This window comes from Alternaria dauci, chromosome 8 (assembly GCF_042100115.1).
Source record: "Alternaria dauci strain A2016 chromosome 8, whole genome shotgun sequence".
Lineage (NCBI taxonomy): Eukaryota > Fungi > Ascomycota > Dothideomycetes > Pleosporales > Pleosporaceae > Alternaria > Alternaria dauci.
In genome coordinates, this window is record NC_091279.1 from 1,308,876 (window position 1) to 1,331,617 (window position 22,742).

The following is a 22,742-nucleotide window of genomic DNA, read 5'->3' on the forward strand; positions in this document are numbered from 1 at the left end:
CAGACCCTCGCGCAATGAGCGTGCGTCAGGCCCCACCCCTGTCCAACGCCATCCATGCCTGTCTGCAACAACAGCTAGACCCTCCCGTGCCTCCAGCTCCCACCAACACCACGCCCGTCTGACCATCTGACATGTCTCTTGTTTCTGGGCCCGGGCGTGCTGCCGGCATGGCCAGCATGCCCGACGAGATGCACCTCTTTGTCGACAAGCACGTTCGCTACATCCAGAGCCTCGACACTGTGCGTAGCCTGTCTCTGCTCTGCCTGGCCGCGCAAGCACCCGGCCATCCAATCCCGCGCTGACCCGCTCCAGCGCAAAGATGAGCTTGAATACTGGCTCACCGAACATCTGCGTCTCAACGGCCTCTACTGGGGACTGACGGCTCTGCATCTCCTGGGCCACCCAGACGCTCTCCCGCGCAGCAGCATCCTCGACTTTGTCTTCTCGTGTCTGCATGACAATGGCGGGCTCGGTGCTGCCCCGGGCCACGATGCCCATATGCTGTACACCGTTAGTGGCGTGCAGATACTCGCGACGCTTGACGCTTTCGGTGACCTTGAAGATCGCGTCCCCGGCGGCCGGCTGAAGATCGGAAAGTGTAAGTCATCTGTACGTCCAAGTATCATGATAGTGTACTTATAGTAGCAGTCATCGCCGATTTGCAGGATCGCGAGACTGGTACTTTTGCAGGTGACGAGTGGGGAGAGCAGGACACGCGCTTCCTCTACGGCGCACTGAATGCCCTGTCGCTGATGGGCCTGCTTGAGCTGGTCGACGTCGACAAGGCTGCTCAGTACGTCCACTCGTGTGCCAACTTCGACGGCGGGTACGGTACCAGCCCGGGTGCCGAGTCGCACTCGGGTCAGGTGTTTACGTGTGTCGGCGCTTTGACCATCGCGGGGAGACTGGACCTGGTCAACCAAGAAAAGTTGGGCGCCTGGCTAAGCGAACGACAACTCAAGAACGGAGGTCTCAATGGCCGCCCGGAGAAGAAGGAGGACGTATGCTACAGCTGGTGGGTCATGAGCAGCATGGCCATGCTAGACAAGCTGCACTGGATAGACGGCCAGAAGTTGACAAACTTCATCCTGCAGTGCCAGGTGGGTGCTATCTTGCCCTCAAAAGGTATCGCTGTCTAACCATCCCAGGATCCCGAACTCGGTGGCCTTGCAGACCGACCTGGTGACATGGTCGACGTTTTCCATACCGTGTTTGGCATTGCTGGTCTTAGTCTGCTGAAGTATCCATGTCTTGAAGAGGTAGACCCCGTGTAGTATGTGACCATTGCCCTCCCGTTCCATCAAGCATACTGACCACCAATAGCTGTATGCCTCGATCCGTCACTCGTAGATGCTTGGGTAAGTAGATGTCAAGATGAGGAACAACTACTAGTCAAATCGCACGTGCGTCGTGGACTGGGTGCCCATCTGCATTCACATGTGTTCCTTGCAAGTATCTCTTTGCATGCCAACGTAAACATTCATTCACCAGTTCTCGTCCTCCCGCTGTCTAATACCTCGCGTCTCTCCCATAGGCGTCGAGACACAAAGCGGGAGCAGAGTGAGGGTAGGTGGCTTCCTCATTCGTTCGAGCCAAGCTTTTCCACGTGCTCTGCCTACTGGAACACCACCAACAAACACATCCTTACTGGAACCCATTATCTGCAATACTGCGCCTTCCTCTCTCCTCCACGAGTGCTCTGGCGACTGTCTCCTGCTTTCCTCTCGTCCGCTCCAGAAATGGGCTAGGAGCTACCGCAGTGACCGGCAGCCATCTCTGTACCAGGTCTCTTATGAGCATCTCTCCCACCGCCACTTCACTCCTTCAACCCGCTCCTTTCGCAACGCTCTTTGCCTTCGGTTCTGTGCTGCTCTTGTGCTTGTTTCACTTGCGCTCCTTACCAACGACGCGTCCGCGCTGCGGCTTTCGCCTTCATTTACTGCAGCCTCTCTAGGCCTCCGGCATGGCCAATATTCCGCTTCACTGCAATATTTGCCCCAAGAAGCCCAGCTTCAGCGATGTCTCACATCTGCTCACTCACATTGCCAGCAAAGGCCACTTATCCAACTACTACAAGGTCAAGGTTCGGTCCACAAATGAGGAAGCATCCCGCCGCCTCGTTGAAACGTACGACCAGTGGTATGCCGAATGGGCTGTCGAGGAGCTGATGTCGGAGCGGATGAATCAAAAGGACAAACGTCGCACCCGTGCGAGGCCCACTGGTATGTATCTCACCTGCATCCCGCCATACTTGAGACTGTTACTGACTGCACACCATGTAGCCCGGCCCGCGCCTGCGCCTCCACTGAAGATCGAGGCCCCGGTGCCACGTCCCGTACGTCGCGCCGCTGCCAGCAATCTCCTTGATCCACGTCTATCTGGGCAGCAGCATACCATGATCAAACTGGAACACTCACCTTCCCCAACGCCACAGCCTATTGGGCCGGTCCTCCGCAGCCGCAATAACTTCGCGCCTCATATGCAATACTGGCCTACAGAGTCCCGAGCCAGCTCCCGTAGCTACACCAATCCAGATTACGATACGTCTAGTGAATACTCAGACCCGGGCGAGAGGCGGCGGCCATACCGGTACACCACTGCGGCCAAATGTGCTGTCGAGGATGAGCCTGCCGAGGTTGTAGACCCAATGGCCGTCAGTGAGTCAACTAAACTCAAGGGGGTATACTGGCCTGGGATGGACATCTTCGACTCTGCTACCCCAGAGATGCGGCGTAAGAGGAACCAGAAGAAGGACAGCTCCGTCGTGGAACAACTGGAACTCAACTCTCAAGAAGTTGAGGCTACGGAACTTATCTTCACCCCGTTGGGCACTTTCAAACGCCAACGCAGAATTTCGTGCTCCGAGTCCGACGAAGACGACGAAATCGAGATCAAGACTGAGAGCCCTCAACCTGTGCGCAGACGGTCTGCACTCGCCAATCTTGATGCCAATACTACTCGCCGCTCTACCAGACAGTCCAAGCGGCCTGTGTTTCCCTTCCTCGGCCGCAACCAATACGATGAGGATTGTGGTCGTTCTGGATACGACCACAGCCATAATAGCCATGTCTCGAAGCGAAAACGATTCGAAGTCTTTCAAGACAACGATGACGTTCCGTTCTCACAGCCCAACAGCATGAATTATCTTACGTCTGGATTTACGCACCAAGCATCTCCCTCTCCAGCACCTGCATTTACTTCCTACAAACCCTTCAACGATCCTTTTCAGTATGAAAACAAGGAGAACATTCTACCCTCGTTCCAACAGGGAGGTTGCAACAACTTTGACGGCCACCAAAGCAATGGCTACCAGTACCCCACCTACTCCTATGGTATTGGCCCTGATCAACAGCCCTTCCAGTACCCTAGCCATCTCTACAACACCACAAGCACGTACCAGCATCATGATCAGGACGATGATGACCAACGCACGATTACAGCGCCACCTTCGCCCTCTACGAGCTGAGCGCCAGTCGCTCATGCTGAGTTCCCCTTGGACTTCTCGATGGGATACTTACCCCTCGCCGTCAGCATGTCGCAACAGATACCCCACTGTTCACACTCGTTCCATCTACCGACTTATGCGTGCGACTTACCTTCATGCGTCTCGTTTTGGTGGTGGATTCCTACATGGTGTTACATGATTTATACCGCGACGACTAACGACATACGGCATAATCTAATATAATTTCGTCTGAGAGACGCCCTATGGGATCGCTGGACAGATACTCAGGCATGCTCTTTTTCATTCCTAGGCCCACACTACTGTACACTTTCTTCGCAAACATGGGTTTGCTGGCGAGAAGCTGGTGGTCGTGTACAGTATCGCTGTTTTCTCGTCTACATAATTAGTTCAGGAGCTGTGATAGAAGCGAGTGTGTTATGTGGTACATCCGTTCGAACTTCACGGCCTATACATTTCATTCGTGTTGGTGCTATTTCGGTCTTGTCTACGCACCTAGTCTGCTACTTTTTGCCCAACTTGCAGGCATGTGCCTCTTGATTACTTCTGTGGCATCGCAACATCCTCGGAGGTTTCATCTACTCGTCTTGTCATAAATCACCCTCGACCCCTTTCCCTCGTTTATTCCCACTTGCCACTGCCTCCCATGACTTTACTCCGGCGCACCTTCTCCAAGTGTTCCGCACTCTCATACCCATTGATCTTCGCATACAGCACTCTCAACAGTCCGCCCACAACCCACATAATCACCCCACTTACAACAAACAAGCCGATTCGTTGGTTTGTCGTAAGCATCGCAAAGATGGGATAGGGGTAGAAGCCGTTCCGGGAAAAGCAAATTTCCTAAACGGACGATATGATGAGTTGGATGTTCTTTGGGGAGCAGAGGTGGAAACCTTACAATCCAAATCCAATACGCAAAAGCAACAACGGTAGACAGGGATAGAGTAATTATGGGCGCAGATTCATTCATGGGCGTTGTGGGCCATGGTGGGGAGAGAAGGATATAATCGAGCGCTAGAACAACGGCGGGGACGAGGTGGAAACCTAGATCGTAGATGGCTGGTGGTAGCGGTAGATCCGGAGGCACCAGGAGTTTCCCGTCAATGGCTTTCAACGTCCAGTATAGTATGCTGATGGTCACTTCAATCGGCGCTGCTACCAAGGCCAGGTAGTTTTTCAGCCGGAACAGGTGCTCAGAAATAGCCACGGCGGGTGGATCTGAGGTCAGAGAAGGAGATTTTGAGAGGGCGGTTGAGGTGAGGTCTGCGGCGAGACCGAAAACGAATGTTACTGTGGAAAGGGAGAGGCCGATTATGGTCAGGAACTGGAGGTGCCAGCCGAAAGATTCGTTCTGGGGATTCGTTAGACTGTTGGCTTAAGTTGCTTGGCTAAGCAATGTGGGAGTGAATATATGGTTGGGACGTTTACTGTCTCATGTGCGAAAAACTTATTGAACAGCAATAACAAAGATGCAAGTACAAAAGACATGCAGCAGTTTGGTACATACGAAGATATTTGGGTTATCCGCTAAGCTTCATACGTGTTAGCTGGCAGTGTATACAGAATCGACAGAGGCAACACATACAACTTGAAGGAACTATAGAAGCTGATCAGACCAGCGACCTACAACGTAAACCATGTTAACATCTGGCCTTGCCTACTCCTAATTGTATATTTCTTGCTTCAACACTTACGTGCAACGCGCCAGAAAACCCTTTGGATGGTGAGTCGAAACGTTGCAGCGGATGTCGCCGGCTCGTCGTGGGCTCAACTTCTCCGGGCTTTTTCGATGATGCAGCCATTCCGTGTGCTGAAAATTATAACATGTACAAGAATGAAACGACGCGTAGAAATGCAGGATTCTAAGGATGCCAGAGAAAGATGATTCGAAGCTTTAGAGATTGCAATTCTGTCGGGTACACAATATGACGTATAGTTTTTGAAATGCTCACCTGCCTGCCAGCCAAGACACGTGGGTCCCACCCACTACGACTGCCGTTTGAGCCTCGGAAGGTCGCCGCATCCGAACATGACCAAAATCTACCAGCAACAACATAAGCAGCCTGCCAGCTCTCCGGCTCTCGTGGTTTTCCCCGGTCGACATGCGGCCTGTTCGTGTTGCGTGTACTCATATCATCTGACCCTGAGTCGGCAAGCGACTTGCATGCCGAGAGGCTGAATATCGGCAAATCTCCGAGGCGCAAGGTACGAATCAAAACTTAATCAGGCAGTCCGCATGGCAAAACTTCGGCACGCTTACGAGTGCCACTAAGGTAGATCTCGAGCTGCGCCAATGATGCGCACTTCTGCTTCTTCACACTAGCGTCTTGCAGTGTACCGACGGGTGCGACCATGGCCTGCCTTCCGGAGACACGGTCAGTGTTGCCGAATGGGAATGGAGAAGAGCGGAAGGCCCTTGAGGTACATATAGTGACGGGTTGTGCGCCTTTAGGTGCAGCATTGAGTCTTGATACCATTTCGATTTTCTCTTCTTTTTGTTGAGTATACCTAGCACTACGGCAGAATAGACGACAGGGCGGAAGCCAACTCACCCCTTCTTTGGATTTTTTGAGCGATCATTCTTCTGCCCCGCGTGAACGCAACCATGAGTGCAAAGGTTGAAACTGTCCTCCAGTCTTTGACACTGGAGGAGAAGATATCACTCCTCGCTGGAAAAGACTTTTGGGAGACAGTACCGATACCAGAGAAGGGTGTTCCCGCCATCAAGGTAGGACCTGCGGCAGTACTATCTAGGTACCATAGGTCACACTTACTGACACGACAAAATAGACATCCGATGGGCCTAACGGTGCCCGAGGTGAAGTATTCACAGGAGGCACGCGAGCTGCATGTTTCCCTGCAGCAGTATGTTCGGCCGCGACGTGGGACCCTGCAAATGCAAAGCGGATAGGCCATGCTTTGGCAGAGGAGACCAAGACCAAGAGTGCTCGAGTGCTGTAAGTCTGCCAATATCAATGCATACACAAAGGTTGCTAATGCAGCGTTAGTCTTGCACCCACCATGTGTAACCATAGACATCCTCTTGGTGGCCGCAACTTTGAATCTTTCTCCGAAGACCCGTATCTTGCTGGCAAGATGGCTGCTAACGTTGTCAATGGGCTTCAGGAGAAAGGCATTGCGGCCACTATTAAGCACTTCGCAGCCAATGAGCAGGAAACGGACCGCCTAAAGGTCAACGAGATCGTTTCTGAGCGCGCGCTGAGAGAAATTTACATGAAGCCTTTTGAGATCACTATCAAGGAGGCCAACCCCCTCGCTGTGATGACAGCGTACAACAAGGTCAACGGAACACATGCAGATTCGAACGAATTCCTTCTCAAGCAAGTCTTGCGCGGCGAATGGGGTTGGGACGGGCTTGTCATGAGCGATTGGGGTGGTGTCAACTCTACGGCTGACTCATTGAACGCTGGACTAGATCTAGAGATGCCTGGACCGACTAGGTGGCGTAATACTGATACTGTCCTTGAGGCTGTGAAGAAGGCACAGGTCACCGAAGCCACCATCACCGAAAGAGCGAGAAATGTCTTGAGACTTATCGAACAAGTCGGCGGGTTTGAGAACCCGGAAATCCCACCTGAGCAATCTATCGTCGATCCAAAGCACAGTAAGCTTATTCGAGACGTGGCAGGACAGGGCATCACGCTGTTGAAAAACGACGGTGTCTTGCCGCTCAAGAAAGAGGAGATCAAGGGCAAGACAATCGGTCTCTTTGGTCTGGCAAAGGAGGCTCTTATCCATGGCGGTGGAAGTGCGTCTCTGAATGCTCACTATCGCATTACTCCGGAGGAGGGCCTCAAGACTGCCTATGGTGACGATGTGGAATTCAAGTTCGCAAAAGGTGCAGCTACTTACCGTCTCATCCCTCCTCTATCGAAAGGCTGCAAAGACCTTGAGGAGAAAGATGGCTGGACGATGGAACTGTTCAACAAGGGCAACACCAGTAAGCCTACCAAGACAAAGCACGGCAACAAGGAAGCTGCCTTTACACCTCTGCTCGAGCAGAACGCCAAGGACAGTGAGGTCAGATTTACCACTACATTTACGCCCTCTGAGTCTGGCTCGCATTATTTGGGTTGCTCAGGTATCGGCCCAACAGTCGTACACGTCAACGACAAACTCGTCTATGAGCAGAAGCACAACTCTCCGGATCCGATGGGCTTCCTCTTTGGTGGAAATCCCGAGAAAGAGTTTCGCGTTCCATTCACCAAGGGCGAGCCATACAAGATCCAGGTTCACTCGAAGCCACCTGCTGGCAAATCCGATGAAGGTATCCTCTCGGGTCTCCCAGGTTTCAGACTGGGATTCATGTATGCGGAAGAACACGACCTAGACATGGCGGCAGAAGCGAAGGACCTCGCCAAAGAATGTGACATCGCCATTGTCTTCACAGGACACACACCAGTATGGGAAACCGAAGGCCAGGACCAAGTCGGCTTCAACCTGCCACGCGAAGGCTCACAAGATAAGCTTGTAGAAACAGTCGCGTCGGTCAACTCAAAGACCATTGTCGTAAATTCAACTGGTGTGGCTGTTGCCCTACCGTGGTTGAACAAGGTTTCTGCCTTGATACAGGCATGGTTTCCCGGCCAAGAAGCTGGTAATGCCATCGCAGATATCATCTCTGGCACCGTGAACCCCTCTGGTCACCTTCCGATCTCTTGGCCCAAACGCATCGAAGACGCGCCTGCACATGGCAACTTCCCTGGTACGCGGGACGACAAGGGCCAGCTCACCGTCAGGTACGATGAGGGCATTTTCGTAGGCTATAGGCACTACGACCGCATCGCCGCAGACAAGATCCATTTTCCTTTTGGCTTCGGTCTATCGTACACGACCTTTGTTCTCACCGATGCACGTGTGCCTCAATCGACGCCTGAACAGTTTGCGCCTAGCGTCGAGGTCACGAACATAGGAGATGTTGCTGGAGCTACGGTCATCCAATTGTATGTCGGCAGAAAAGATCAATCAGCCGAGCATCCTGTCAAAACATTGGCAGCCTTCAAGAAGGTTTACTTGGAACCTCGCACGCAAGCCATTGTGCAGCTTGAGTGTGCGAACAAGGATTTTGCTTATTTTGATGAGGCAAAGGGGAAGTGGACTGTTGACCGAGGACAGTATGAGTTTTCATTTGGGCAGAGTGCAGGGCATATTGAGCAAGTTGTCATTGTTGACGTTGAGGGATCGAGTGGGTAGGAATTGTAGGAAGGATATGTAGGATGAGAATACGAGGCGACGAATGATTTCATTCTTGAACATGAGTTGTCTCTCGCTTTAGTTTACTGGTTCTGTAGTCCTTAAGACTGCTCGTTGTGTAGACTTCGACGCGGCACTATAAATTGTATTGGCTGCGCAACATGCCAAATATGTGTGGCGTGTTAGCATATATTCGATTGATTGTTCATATAGTCCGTCCACCATGTTCCAGTACGGTTTGCCCGTTGTCTTCTTTTAAGAGACAGGATCTTCCTGCTTGAGTATTCTTCTGTACCCATCTTTTTTTTTATGACCCCTCTTCTGTTCCCATGTGCTTGTCCAAATCCCCTCAAGAATCATCTTCCACCGGCACATATCCCTCAGCTAGCCAGCTCCATATATTAAGTCCGATCTTAACGCCCTTTGTAACAGGTAATCCCGCATGCCAGCTCTCCACATACCCACTCCCATCGCCCCGCATATTCTCCCAAAACACCGCATTCCCAGCAATTGGCTTGAAAATAACCCCCTTGCTCAGATCTTCCTTGGGCCGTCCGTCCTCCACAGCACTCGCCGAGAGACCTGCATAGGTCGAAGAAGCGTCGTCACCGCACTCAATAAACTGACACCAACTTCTATCTTTGGGCTTCTCTAAACGCGGGAAATGTGTTCCACCCCCCGTGCAATTGGTTTCCAAATACACCATGAAAGAACTGACGCGTCCACTCTTCTTAGTTGCGGTACTCCAGTCGTAGTGGTATGTATAATGGCCTCCAACTCCGTATCTCTGGCTCCACAGTTTCTCAATGAAAGTATAGGGTCGCCAGCCTTGAAAAACGCGAGCGCGCTCTTCGATACATTTTACGGTTTGGCTGCGGGGTAGGGGCGCTTTTTCCGAATTGCGGATGGACGGATTGAGGGTTTCGGTGCCCGAGGTCCATACGGTTGAAGGCGTGAAGTGCGGGTTGCTGTAGTGAATGTGTTAGTTTCAGGATAAAAAGAGATGTAGGAGGAAACACGCTGTGTTGTTGGTACTTGATCAAAACAAGACATGCTACTTCACGGACTCGGGGAGATTTTTGTGAGCAATAGAACACAATATCAAAGTAACATACCTCAATGCCACAACTTCTTTTCCTTCCTCTTCACCAATGAATCCCTCAATGTACACAACCAATGGCTCCCTGCTCAGGACATAAATCCCTTTGTATGTATGCGCCGCGCAGCTCAAGTTCTTCTCTGGAATAACCAGATTCTCCAATTTGGCTATTGCATCGACCCCGTTTTTCGCACCAAGGCTACCGCTGGGCAGCGCTGAATCGCTGTTCGTGCGTGAAACAAGCAGTGTTGACAAAGGCGCGCCGGCGAGTATATATGCTAGTGCGGCGAGGAAAGCGTATTGAACGAATGATGTTATCGATAGTGAGGACGAATACGAGGACGACGAGGACGACGATGATGACGATGCGGAGGAGGAACGATGCATCGCAAAAAACTGCAACAAACGATACGCCGCAAGCAAGTAACACACAATAACGACAGTAACCCCAAAAACCGACCCCGCGCAATGCCGAAACCGCAGAGGACAATAGCACTGGAAGCGAGAGAGAGTGCGATAAAGAGTGCTGTGGAAAACACACATCCAACGTTTTCCCCCGTTCAAAAGAAATCGAACCTAGACAGAACTAGGAAACAGAAATCCCCACCCCGTAGCCAAGTTATGGCCAATGTTAAGGGTCCCCGTCCCCTTCCCGCGCCACTCCACTCCGCGTGTCATGTTGATTTATCTGTTCGCCCCGTGGTATGTGCATTTGGTCTCCAAATAATGTTCCAGTGAGATTGTTGCGGCTGAATGCAATGTACATTTTCCGACATTTTCTTACCCCTGGCTTATCTAAACAAGGGCTGATGGGCTAGATGGCAAAGACAGGGAACAAGGGCTGCGTGCCATGACCACATATGGTCCGGTCCGGTTCTGGGTGCGACCTGCATCCAGGGGTTGCGCGCGTGGATTGTGTCATGCTGGATCCTGGTCTAGGATGTGAGGGTTAAGACATCTAGAATGGAGGGGCTGAATGGCTCCCCCGACATGTCGGGTGCTGTACTTTTCACATGTACTTTGCTACTCCAACTGCACTTTGTAGACTTGCTTGTTGTGGTTGACATTCTCCTTGCGCCTCCAATTCCTGGATCAGAAGCAAGAACACATCAATCAAATTCATCGAGTCACCAGTGTGTAGCATCAAAGCGAATTTCCTGGGATTGCACCTCTATAGACGCCACCCTAATGGTTCCGAAAAGGTATCAAAACAAGAATACAGAAGGCAGAGTAAACGAAGCTCAGATCAATGAGACTCTGGTGTAATGTCATCAATCTCTCTTGAAATAAAGACAAACAGTTGGTATCCCAAATCTACGCACGCCCAAGGAAGAACACTCGCTCCCATGCTGACCCAAGCTGAACAAAGCCCTCTCCTAGGCTCCGGGATGCTGTCTTCCCTTTCAAATTATTCCAGAATGCAAAGATTCTGGCTGTTCAAAATATGCCGTAACATATACAGTCCATACACTGGGTATGGCTCGCGCAAAAGTGGTATCCTCTGGCCTCTCTAATTCGACGTAAAGGGTATTCCTGCTTATTCGGCATGGACCCGCAATGTTCTCCCTGCCCCCCTTCAGTTGTGCCATCTCGCCCGATTTGAGCAGACCGTGGCAAGTACTAGGTACAGGTCGGGTTGCGGTATTACTGTTTCACGCCGTTTTCTCGTTCGTGCTGTTCGGCAACTTCGCGTGCGTAAAACTCGACGAGCATCGTTCCATACGCCTCCATCTCTTCCAAGGGCACAGCGAGGCGAAAGTCGTTTAGTAACAGGAATTGCAGCTCCAAGTGGTTCAATTCAACTAGCGGTAGACCGCCGACCTTGACGTTGTCAGCAAACATGTGCATACTGTGTATCGACGAGTACAAACCTTTGCATATCTCGAGTTTGTGTAGAAGACGTCGGAGAAGAATTTGCTGGCGCACGTAACACCGGCTATGACGAGACGATGTATGTTGAAGCTGTCGACAACGAAGAAGTGCGAAAGATTCAATGCATCCACGTCGAGATCTTGCTGGGGCGGTGAAGGCGGCTGAGGGCCCTCGCTTGGTGTTTGCGATGGCTTGCCTAGGGAGCCTGACGGGGGAGGCGTGGCCGCCTGAGCAGAAGCTGATGCAGGTCGTGTGCTATCTGCCGGAGTCGGAGCCGCAGACATTGCAGACTTTGAGTGTTCGACAGACTGTTGATTAGCCTTGCGAAGACCAGACATAGGGCCAGCATTTACCCTCTCTGTCATCCTGTCAAAGTAGACGAGTAAACTCAGAAAGACCTCGTAGGTGGTTGGGCAGTATTTGTGGATCCTGCTCAGATAGCTGAGGATCGAGATGCTAGGGACGTTCTTTCCGTGGAAAGCCAAGACACTGGTGGTCTGTTGGCTCAAGCCTGAGGTGCCCTCTGATGGTGGAATCTGGCGGTGCAGATGATCGTGCTGCCGGTCGTTGGTAGTTGTGATCTTGGTTAGCAAGCCAGCAACCATCTCAATTATGTCCGACACAGGCATCTCGCTGATCTCGTACTGAGGCCCTATGTCTGCAGGGTCTCGTCGCTGCCGCCGTGCAAGCGAGCGCGACTGAGAAAAGGGACTGGACTCATCGATGGCGAAGCTCTGGATGTGCGACAGGCTCTTTACTTTTATCTTGGTAGGAGAGGCTTCGGGCGAGCGCAACGACTGTGCTGGGCCTGACGAGGGAACGGTTCGAGTGTTTGCGAAGGCGGCGTCTACGCCCGACGGCGTGGGCTGTTGTGAGTGAGGGCGGAAGTGCGGACTGGGTGGTGTTGGTGCTGCTTGTTGGGCCGCGGGTGCGGCGGTGTTGGGCTCGGAGCTGTTTTGCTGCTGTGATCGCTGGCCTGGTGTTGAGCTCGACTGCGGGGCTGCCGAATCGGCCATGGGAACATCAGCAGACGAAGCTACGACGCGCGGCGCATTGGTGCTCGAAGAAGGCGACGGCCGTACGGGAGTGTGCCGCCCGGCAGGCGAATCTTGCGACTGATGCGTGCTGCCGCCGCCAAACATGTTGGTGTGAAAGTGGTTCCCACCGAAGTCGCTCACCAGAAGCGAAGTCATTCCGCGAAAGCAGACTGCGCAGGGACGCCGAGTTGACCAGGTCTGGACGTGGTGGAGGGGGAAGGCGCGACACAGCGGCTGTTTGCGGTGCCCCAGCGAGTATGGCTGCGAGACTGCGTGTGTCGGTGAGGGAGAGGTGTCGGTCGTCCTGTTGAGCCTTATCGGACAGAGTCCGGAGTTGGACGCAGCTTAAAGGGGCGCAGGTGTCGCGTGCAAAGCCTGCTGTACTCTGCCGTAGCCAAAGTAAATTGGACGGCACGCGTCGTGTCAGGGTAAAAGTGAGAATGCGCGCAGGATGGACTTCTGGCGGCGTCAAGAGTGATGAGGTGTTGTTCGACAAGGGCGTGGGGAACCCGAACGTCACAGGCCAACAACTGGCGAGGTCCAAAGAGACCCTGGCCGCCATTCGCCTGCACAGCCCAAAGCCCCATGTGACGACACTGTGCATCCTCTCTCGCTCTCTCACCCTCTCACTCGCCAGCACACCACGCACACCACCACAGCCTGCAAAACACTCGAGACGGACCTGTGCAATTCGGACCGTCCCGCCACGTGAGAAAACGGATGGGACCTGATCCAAGCCAGAGCACCGCCGGCGACGAATGGCCGAATGCTCACCGTTGATTGGCCGCCCGTTACGCTTCCATCCCACGCCTACTGCCCGAGTTCCGGTGCATCATCATGGCAGCCATGCATTCCTCTTGTTTCATTTCAACTCATTTAGGTATCATCATCATGTCGTGCTATATCATACATGGTGTGCCTATGTCTCCACCACCGTCGTGACGGCCAGTCCTACTGCTTGCCTGGCCCCTCGTAGTTCTGGTCTGGCAGGTATAGATGCCTCTGCGCGCCCTTGCCTGTGAGCACCACCATGCGAATCACACCGCCCGAGCTGCCGTCCCACTTGATGGCTTCTGAGAGCGCGCCCTTGACAAATTTGATGCCTTCCTCCTCGCTCATGTTCTCCCTCCAGTTTGCGTCGCAGTATCCGTAAATGTACGTCGAGCCCGAGCCACCAATCGCGTAGGATTGCTTGTGCAGGGAGCCTCCGAGCGGAATCGAGTATACCTGGCCGCCGTGGCGGTGGTCCCATCCGGCAATAATGAGTCCAGCTCTGCAGATGCGTCAGTGACGGGTAGTCGCACGACCGTGTCTTACTCACGAGAGTTGGTCCTTGTTGGAGTAGCAGAGCTCTTGGAAGATGGCTGCCGCAGTCTGTGTCGTCGGTGGCTCGTCGTTGGTGGTGCCATACATGCCCAGGTGGTATTGCACAATGTCCGCGACAGCCTGTGTATCTGCTGCTGATCCTGATCTGCAACACCAGATGGTGTCGTGCACTTGTGTGAGCTTGTCGGTGACACGGTTCGCAATGTAGGCTCCCGTCGTCGTCCTGCTGTCGGCAGCTAATATGACGCCGTCTTTGAAGTTGATGGCCATGATGGATGTTCCAAGGCTAGGTTGCTTGTTAGCACTTTGGCAGCCCGCTTAGCCCACAAACAACGTACTTGACCTCGCCCTTCTTGAGGTGGTTCATGTCGACATGAATGCCATCTGCGCAGTGTGAGATTCCCGTAGCTGGTTTGTTTGTAGCGGCAACTGTACCTTCTCCCAACATGCCGGTGGCCATCATTGTTGCAGTGTGAGCTGGGCGACTGTGGAGAGGGGTGGTTTGGCGAGTCGGAATGTGCGAGAGGCGTATGGTCGAGGCAAGAGAAGCTGTGGGGTGAGTAGCAGCTACAGGTGGTGGTGGTGTAGGCAGCTCGACGGTACGCGGCTGGTTTTCCTTGGCGTTTCGCTATTGGTCTCAGCGGCTAGCTGTAGCATGCGACACCCGCCCCAGGGCTCACTCACATGCGGTTGCGCACTGTAGCCTCATACTACATCTTCCTGTCTGACTCTCCGAATGGTCGAGTCTCATATTCCTTCCCCGTCTCCCTCACCTAGGCTGCTGTTTTCGCGAAGTCGCTCCGCACCTGAGCCCCGATCCATCCTACGCCCCACAGACCCCCAAGTCCGACCAGGGAGCATGGCTTCGGCACTGGACACGTTCATGTCCTACCTGCGCGTGCCCATCCTAGCATCCTCTGGTGTCGCCGCTCTGCTCAGCGGTCTGCTGTACTTTAAGCAAAAGTACACCATCCTCCACTACTCCCAGGTTGCAATCTGGCTAATGGCGACAGTGAAATCATATACCCCCGGGCTTTCCCTCCAGACGCTCGAACAAACGTACCCCGGCCCTCGCAATTCGCCATTACCGACTACGAGGAACTCTTCATCCCTACCCCAGACGGCGAATCCCTAAGCGCATTCTTCATTCGAGCCAACAAGCAACATGCGCGCAACGTAACAGTTCTCATGTTCCACGGCAACGCTGGCAACATCGGCTACAGACTTCCCATCGCCAAGATTCTCGAAAACGAGCTACGGTGCAATGTGTTGATGCTGCAGTACAGAGGCTATGGCTTGTCTTCTGGCAACCCTAATGAAAAGGGGCTCATGATCGATGCGCAGACTGGGTTGGACTACATCCGCCAGAGACACGAACTTCGAAATACCAAGGTTGTGGTTTACGGTCAGAGTATCGGCGGTGCCGTTGCCGTCGGACTGGCTGCTCGCAATCAGAGAGAGGGCGACATTTCCGGCATCATCTTGGAGAATACCTTCACGTCGATCAAGAAACTCATACCAACGTGAGTAGTTTCGTGAAATTTTGTACACCATCACTAACCATGGAGTAGTGCTTTCCCTCCTGCCCGCTTCCTGACTCCCCTCTGCCACCAGATATGGCCTACTGAAGAGACACTCCCTAAGATTACGAATATACCTATTTTATTCCTCAGTGGTCTCAAGGACGAAATAATTCCGTAAGCGCATACCCTAGGCATGGACCTTTTGCCGGCAGGCTTTTCGTTTGCTGACTGCTTCACAGGCCTTCCCATATGACCAAACTGTTCCAGGTCTGCAGAGCGCCAAAAGTCTGGAAAGAACTACCAAACGGAACCCACAACGACACCGTCGCAGAACCGCACTATTTTCAATACATTGAAGAGTTCCTGACCGAATTTGTAGCTCGCTGAAGCTTGTTCTGAACAAGAAATAGCTATTTACGGCAGTTGACAAATATGCTGAGCCAGTCCTGCGCTACTGCAACACTCGTTTAGTGCGAACCACAAAGGAAGCAGCAGGACTGGAAACAACTGGAGCGAGCGTATGGTATGTCACCGGGTCTTCTCTATTGGCAGGATGTCCGACTCGTTCCAAGGTCTACACACTCATAGGCCTATGTCGCCAGTCACATATGGGATCCGTAAGATTCGTGTCTACTGTGCGGGCACCGCACATATACGCCGTGAGCATCCGGAGCAGCCGATATGTACTTTCAAGCCCCCAGCATTCTGAAACGGATATGCACATATCCCCTGTGCTGAACCATTATGCGGCGTCATGGAGCGACGCGCCAACACCAACTACGAAAATGTACTTTTGGTGGCAAAATGGCACCACATGGTATGCAACCGAGTCACGTTGTGCAGCATTCGCGAAGAGACAGATCGCGATCGTGTGCATGAGCAACCAGTAATGAGTGCTTCTCTGTAGACTAGCCGTGATTTGTATTTGCAGCCCGCTGTTAGCTATTCTTACCCGAAAGAACCGTTCAACATGACGGAGTGTTTTGATTTTGCTTCGCAAGGGTCGACGTTTACCGACCACGTGCAAAACCTGATATGTGGGGTGAGGGCGGATCGCCAGGGGCGAGGTACATGTCCCAATCGACCTGTCGGTGCAAGATTTCTCAAGACGGAGACAGTTTATCGAAAGATCATCATCCTCCACAGCCCTAATCGCTTCACTGCTGCATCTTGCGTCTGCATTGTTCGAGACTCAGACGTGTGCGGATAGTCCGGCGTTGCCGGAGTTTGATATTACGATCCAGTTACTACGCACCGCGCATTTGGAACACCCCGCAGTGTTCCAGCTGGGCCTCTGACTACGAAGAGGCTCTACAGTAGTGCCAACGCCTGCGTTCGTGACTGGCCGCTGATTCGACGAACAATCTGTGCTGGACCCTGTAAACGGATGCTAGCACCGCCACTGCGGTAATGTGGGCGCACAGTGTCAAAGCTTGACGTTTCCCATGTCGCTAGTGACCGGGAATGCGTGAGCGGGACTTGCGAAACATGGACATGTTGGTATCGCAATCTCATATTAGGCCGAACACGTGTGTGTGTTGGCAGCACTCGTTGCTGCCCAGCGGTGCGATGGCATGGAAATGTCGAATCCTCCAACGGTGGTCGAGTCGACCTGGATAAGCTCATGATCTGCACATCTATTCTTGTAACACTATCATCATTCTCGCACCCTGGCAGATGGGACAGACGTCTCCTCCATTGCTCGCCCAGGTGTCGATCATGACCGCGCGGGATCAAGTGTGGTGGCTGTGCTGTGGCGCGCAGATCACTGTCATGGTGCGGTCACGCCGAGCGTGTGGCGAAAACCCTTGTGCAACTGGCAGCCCAGAACCAGTTCCCATGCTCGAGCAAAACGGTTTCGGGCCATTCTGTCCAGCCCGTCTGCCGAGAGCGTGCCGAGCCCACTGCAAACTCGTTCAGGCGCTGGTGTGCACTGGTGTGTTCGCTTTCATGGAAGCGAGTGCTGACATCGGGCGGCCCACCGTCTTGCTGTCGTGCCATGGCACTAAGCCTGTATAGGTCCCAGAGCCATACCTTCTCGCTCCATCTTTCTTCCACCCTCGTTTTGACGCACTCCCGCCGCAGGGTCGCCAGGGGAGTACCACCGCCGAGACAGCCAACTACGAAGCCACTCAACAGCGCCTCAAGATGCTTTTACCGGGTCCCTTGTCAGCTCCTTACGCTGGGCTCCATGCCTTGTCATTATCGTGACGCCCTAATGCTGTCCACGCGGCGTCCATGGCTCCTCCCTGGTTCCTAGACGGCCGGAGTCTTCTGGGCGGCTCAGTTCGTGCATGCCGGCTTTGGTCCATCGTCGTTGTAGCTCCCTCGATTGGCCAGCCTGCCTTGCATGCATGTCGGGCCCGTTCTCATAGACGGCGTCAAATTTACTTCATCATCCTGCTCTAGGCACAATTATTACAGTGCAAGCCGGTGCTAGCGGACACCCTGGTATCATGGCCTGGGAGCGCTTTTGTAATGCAATGCTTTCTTCTGCTTTCTCGGCAGTCTTCGATTCGAGAGATTGAAGCGAGCACTTCCGCGCCAACTGCTTTTCGGTATACAGAACAAACCCTAAATTTCCGCCTGCCGGAGATTGCTGGGAAGGGCCCGCTAAGCTTTCGTAAGATAGTCTATGATCAGCGCTGTCGGCCCATAGCAATCTAGAAACGGCATCACTCGCCACGTCCGATGATATACCACGTCCGTAACACTTGTTTCCACTGCTCCTTGACTCGGGCATCCAATTATCTTCTCCTCGCTGGGCTTTTGATGATCGTTTCGCCTCCAGAGCATCGGTTCAGACCCGGTCATTCTACGTCAATCCTGTCAGCCACGGCCAGCCCTCCGACCACCAATCAAGCTACGGTCAGTCACTGCGGCCAGCGGCGATTGTGGCAGAAAACTCGCGAGAACCCTCTTGTGGCCTTCCCGTTCCTACCAGGCCAATCAATAAGCTCGTCCTCGGAACCCTAGCTCCTAATATCTGCCGCACGTACGCTTGCCCATTGCGGTCCCTGCCGTTGCGCCGTCTCCAACCTCATAAGGCTTTGAAAGATCGCTTCTGCCGTCTTAGTGGTCGTGTAATTCTGACCATCATCTTCGTTCCGCCCTAAGCGAGCTCCTTCTCCAGGTAGTACATCAACCGAAGTCGTTCATCTTCCCTCAAACGGCCTCTGCTCCTGTCGGCTTCTTTTTTTACATGCGATCACCTCACAGCCTCCCTTATCCATTGGCAAACTTTGTTCGTCATCTCTCCTAGGAAGCGACTTACTTTCGGTACTCGTTCCTTCCGGGTTGCCACACCTCTTCAAGGGTACGTTGATATAGAATTAGGTATGTTGCATTCTCCTATGTTCGGAAGTTTGGTTCGAATCGGGCCTTTATACTTTCGTTTTTCCTAGACCCCGTTGTATGAATTGTAATATGGACTAACATGGCTTTCGTTTGGGTCCAACAGTGGGTACCACTTCCTGTCGTTTACGAACAACAACAACAACAACACATGGGCGACCTACCACCTGGTCCACGGCCTCATGCCATGGACAACGCGACAACTGGTCTTGCGCGTGACGGAACTCCTTCTGGTTCATTTCCCATGTCCCTCAAATCTCCAGACAGCAACGACCCGTTCTATTCTCAGCTCAGTGCCCTACCTCAGGGCCAACTACGACCCGAATTTCGACCATTAACCCATGCGAACGGATCTCACCAGCCTCAGGAGCACGGTACATCACCACTGAATATGGGCGCCATGATAGGCACATTACCCAACTATGGCACCAGCGATAATGCTTCAACGAATCAGCAAACAGTACCCCGCTCGTTGTCTGGCGCATCCACGTCAGCTATGGCATACCAGCTCGGACAGAATCCACAGATGCCATCTAGCAACATGCCCACTCATGCTTCATACGCACCCGGATTTGCTACAGGGCTTCCCCAGCAACCCTTCATGCCTCAACAGGGCTCACAATACTGTGCCTACCCTTCCTTCGCGACAAACCAGCCTCGTCTAGCTGGGGTGCCACCTCAATACCAGAGCTACCAACAGGCGTCGCAGTACATGTACTATCCGGCGCCATATGGGCCACAAGGGCAATTCAACCCCGGGTTCGGTACTCAGAATCAATTGATGTACGAGAGAAAAGCCAGTTCAACGAATACGGGCATGCAAGGCCATGTTGCCGATTATTCACATGTTGATGGCGGCTTCGCAGATGCTCGTATGACTACGGGCAATTTTCTAGGCGACTCAATGTCTCCATACAGTGCACCGTTTGCGCAATCTTCTGGTAAGTGCATAGAAGCTCTACACAAAATACCACCAGAAGTTCGTGTGTGCAGACACTGATACGATCGCAGCCATACATCGCTCTGGGCCAGTGAGTTCCATACCTCGCGGACCGCCTCGCAAACCGAAACAATCTGGACACGCACTTTGGGTCGGCAACCTACCACCCGGAACCACGATAGTCGCCTTGAAGGACCACTTCTCTCGCGATGCTACCAAGGATATCGAAAGTCTGTTCCTGATATCGAAGAGCAACTGTGCGTTTGTCAACTACCGCACAGAGGCATCGTGCACGGCTGCAATGCACAGGTTTCACGACTCACGCTTCAGCGGTGTGCGCTTAGTCTGTCGACTTCGACGCAGCTCTGCTCTGGCATCAGGCGTCCCTACAGCGCCCTCGGCTATGATAGGCCAGCAAAAGAATGCATCTCGACCAGCGACGCCGATGCAAGACGGTGTCACTGACAATCTGACAGAAGACGCAGCCGGCTCACCATCGCACAAGAGTGTTGAAGATCACAGATCATCCGCCGATACTGCCACTAAGTACTTCATTGTCAAAAGCCTTACGCTGCAGGATCTGGAGCTCAGTGTTCGGAACGGCATCTGGGCTACACAGTCTCACAATGAAGATGTACTCAACAAGGCATTCCAGGTAAGTGCGCAACAACCTTGATGCCCATGAGAGCTGGCTGACAACACACAGTCTGCTGAGAACGTTTACCTCATCTTTTCCGCAAACAAGTCGGGCGAGTACTTTGGCTACGCCCGTATGGCGTCACCGATCCTCGAGGATGGCGCTCCTATTACAGGCTCGGCACCCAAACCAGAGACGATCGTAGATGCGACGGACGTGCCAAAGTCGATCGCTACCCCGGCAACTGAATGGGCACCCCGTGGAAGAATCATTGATGACTCTGCGCGCGGCACAATTTTCTGGGAGGCAGAGCTGCCCGACAACGAGGCCGAAGAAGAGGGTGAGGACAAAGGCGACAAGACCGACAGAGATGAGGCGCCCCAACAAGCCGAAGGCGATATCTCAGCCGTCCCGCAGAGCTGGGGCAAGCCCTTCAGAATTGAGTGGGTCTCTACAAACCGCTTACCGTTCTACCGTACCCGGGGCCTCCGCAACCCGTGGAATGCCAATCGCGAAGTCAAGATTGCGAGGGATGGCACGGAGCTCGAACCCAGTGTCGGAGAGCGCCTGGTGCAGATGTTCCATCGCTTGGGCCCTTCCGCTACGGGTGCACCGGTAATGCCGCCTGGTGTAGCCACCGGCATGATGTCTCAGGTGCGAACATTCTAGGTACGTGCTTTTTACTTGGGTCGGACTTGTTGCATAGCACCTGGTGTATCAATCGCAAAGTCATTGCTATCGTCGCACTGGGCATGTCATGACTTGAGGGCTGCCTAGGTCAATATGATGCGTCCTTTCTTTTAACCTGGAACGAGCTTTATTCGGGGCTCTCCACTGCTGGGCAGTGGGGGTTTCACTAATCTCCTTTCGATCCATTCGCTTTTGCTATTCTTGTCAAAGAAGGACGAAACTTTGACGATGAGACGATGATTTAATAAGCAAGATGAGATAAGGAAACGCGAAGGACATGAAGCCAGTACTTGAATTGGGTTAGATATTCGAGTATCTTTTCCTTTCTATGTTGCTCTCGTCGTTGCTGTAGTACTATTGGAGTTTTCTGTTTGTATGGTCTCGTCACTTTCATTCTAATGTAACACATTGTCTTGCATTGCTGGTCTTGGATTTCGATTCTAGTTTGTGCGCGTAAATCTGCTGTACTTCTGGCCGCACCCTTGTTCATGTTGTCTTTTCCTTTTTTTCAGCATCTTCACGTGGAATCCTTGATGTTTTACTCATCGGTCCTTCCTGCGCTGGTACGGTTGCGCAGTTATCAACGAAGTCGCTCGCGTTTTAGCCTTTACATGCGTCTAGTCTCCACAGGTAAGAATACCGGTCATCTTGCGGATTAACTGGCCGCAACCAATGATACACCCTCAACAGATCCCCAGGCAGTGGCAGCATGGGAAGGCATCATTGTCGGCCCACTGTGGCCATTAGAGAATAGAACGCCTTAGCCTTGACCTTGAAAGGGTTACTGCTATGGCTTATGCTAGGCGGTCGGAATGACGAGACAGCAAGGTTGGAAGGTCCGATCAAACCACCGACGCTAGGTCTCTCTGCCGTAGCATCGCCCGAAGAATCGTCATAAGGAGACGTAAACTTTACTCATCTCCACGTGTCCTTTCACACAGTCGAATCTCGAGCAAAACAACCGTTTGCGGCCCCCCAAGCTTGGTCTCTCGGATGTTGCGGTGCAGGCGGGAAGCATACATCCGACAAGGAATACTTTCCCTAGATTGAAAGCCACAAAGATTGTGCATCTCCGCCCAAGCTCTGAGAAGCCTCACTTTGCGGCTCAGCGCTTTAGATAACGCCATAGCACAGTAGCAGCCCAACCATTCCCCCACCCACACGTTGGGTACATGTAGAACAAAGCCGGCACGCCGTCAGACAGGAAGAGGAATGGAGGATGAGAAGAGAACAGAATTCTGGTCCCGGCACACGTATGTCACCTGATGAAAACCACATCAGTTGCAACTGTTCCTCAGCCTGCCCATTCCAGACCCCCTAGTCCACGAAACCCCAAGTTAACACAGCAGACCACTTGCAGCAAAGGAACATCGCAATCTAGATCCCCCATACCGTACTACGGTACATGACGACGATAGCCTTCCGCGTCATCCGCTCGCATGCCTTTCTTACTTTTGCCCATGGCGGACTGTGCGTTTTCCCCCTCTGCCTTTGCTGCAAGAATGCCGTGGGTGGCGGTTCTCGCTGCATTCTGCATGTTTTTTAAAGTGGGGAGACAAGGGATCCCGCGGAAGGGAGCGGGCT

At 53.0% G+C, this 22,742-nt stretch overlaps 8 protein-coding genes across 8 annotated transcripts; 5 read left to right on the top strand and 3 right to left on the bottom strand.

Moving 5' to 3' along the window:
- Nucleotides 1–131: 131 nt before the first annotated feature.
- On the top strand, nucleotides 132–1,366 carry ACET3X_008382 (uncharacterized protein; the record flags this gene model as incomplete). The annotated part of the gene is made up of 5 exons (XM_069454549.1): nucleotides 132–239; nucleotides 313–598; nucleotides 649–1,100; nucleotides 1,149–1,273; nucleotides 1,324–1,366. 5 exons carry the CDS (start codon nucleotides 132–134, stop codon nucleotides 1,364–1,366), a joined length of 1,014 nt encoding a protein of 337 aa, XP_069303984.1.
- Nucleotides 1,367–1,963: 597 nt separating this feature from the next.
- Nucleotides 1,964–3,466, top strand: ACET3X_008383 (uncharacterized protein; the record flags this gene model as incomplete). Its single annotated transcript, XM_069454551.1, has 2 exons — nucleotides 1,964–2,222; nucleotides 2,283–3,466. 2 exons carry the CDS (start codon nucleotides 1,964–1,966, stop codon nucleotides 3,464–3,466), a joined length of 1,443 nt encoding a protein of 480 aa, XP_069303985.1.
- Nucleotides 3,467–4,084: 618 nt separating this feature from the next.
- Nucleotides 4,085–5,268, bottom strand: ACET3X_008384 (uncharacterized protein; the record flags this gene model as incomplete). Its single annotated transcript, XM_069454552.1, has 6 exons — nucleotides 4,085–4,306; nucleotides 4,365–4,525; nucleotides 4,598–4,817; nucleotides 4,974–4,998; nucleotides 5,052–5,089; nucleotides 5,161–5,268. 6 exons carry the CDS (start codon nucleotides 5,266–5,268, stop codon nucleotides 4,085–4,087), a joined length of 774 nt encoding a protein of 257 aa, XP_069303986.1.
- An 803-nt stretch (nucleotides 5,269–6,071) lies between these two features.
- ACET3X_008385 (uncharacterized protein) lies at nucleotides 6,072–10,511 on the top strand (the record flags this gene model as incomplete). Its single annotated transcript, XM_069454553.1, has 3 exons — nucleotides 6,072–6,194; nucleotides 6,257–6,423; nucleotides 6,475–10,511. The coding sequence occupies 3 exons, from the start codon at nucleotides 6,072–6,074 to the stop codon at nucleotides 8,678–8,680; spliced, it is 2,496 nt and encodes an 831-aa protein (XP_069303987.1). The 3' UTR covers nucleotides 8,681–10,511.
- Nucleotides 10,512–10,928: 417 nt separating this feature from the next.
- Nucleotides 10,929–13,172, bottom strand: ACET3X_008386 (uncharacterized protein). Its single transcript, XM_069454554.1, has 2 exons — nucleotides 11,651–13,172; nucleotides 10,929–11,600 (listed from the first exon to the last, which is right to left on the bottom strand). The coding sequence occupies exons 1-2, from the start codon at nucleotides 12,842–12,844 to the stop codon at nucleotides 11,424–11,426; spliced, it is 1,371 nt and encodes a 456-aa protein (XP_069303988.1). The 5' UTR covers nucleotides 12,845–13,172; the 3' UTR covers nucleotides 10,929–11,423.
- Nucleotides 13,173–13,538: 366 nt separating this feature from the next.
- ACET3X_008387 (uncharacterized protein) lies at nucleotides 13,539–14,589 on the bottom strand. The gene is made up of 4 exons (XM_069454555.1): nucleotides 14,450–14,589; nucleotides 14,353–14,398; nucleotides 14,010–14,300; nucleotides 13,539–13,961 (listed from the first exon to the last, which is right to left on the bottom strand). Exons 1-4 carry the CDS (start codon nucleotides 14,475–14,477, stop codon nucleotides 13,640–13,642), a joined length of 687 nt encoding a protein of 228 aa, XP_069303989.1. The 5' UTR covers nucleotides 14,478–14,589; the 3' UTR covers nucleotides 13,539–13,639.
- A 284-nt stretch (nucleotides 14,590–14,873) lies between these two features.
- ACET3X_008388 (uncharacterized protein) lies at nucleotides 14,874–15,924 on the top strand (the record flags this gene model as incomplete). Its single annotated transcript, XM_069454556.1, has 4 exons — nucleotides 14,874–14,977; nucleotides 15,028–15,537; nucleotides 15,586–15,711; nucleotides 15,777–15,924. 4 exons carry the CDS (start codon nucleotides 14,874–14,876, stop codon nucleotides 15,922–15,924), a joined length of 888 nt encoding a protein of 295 aa, XP_069303990.1.
- A 3,154-nt stretch (nucleotides 15,925–19,078) lies between these two features.
- On the top strand, nucleotides 19,079–21,137 carry ACET3X_008389 (uncharacterized protein; the record flags this gene model as incomplete). The annotated part of the gene is made up of 3 exons (XM_069454557.1): nucleotides 19,079–19,832; nucleotides 19,903–20,486; nucleotides 20,538–21,137. The coding sequence occupies 3 exons, from the start codon at nucleotides 19,079–19,081 to the stop codon at nucleotides 21,135–21,137; spliced, it is 1,938 nt and encodes a 645-aa protein (XP_069303991.1).
- Between the last annotated feature and the right edge of the window lie 1,605 nt (nucleotides 21,138–22,742).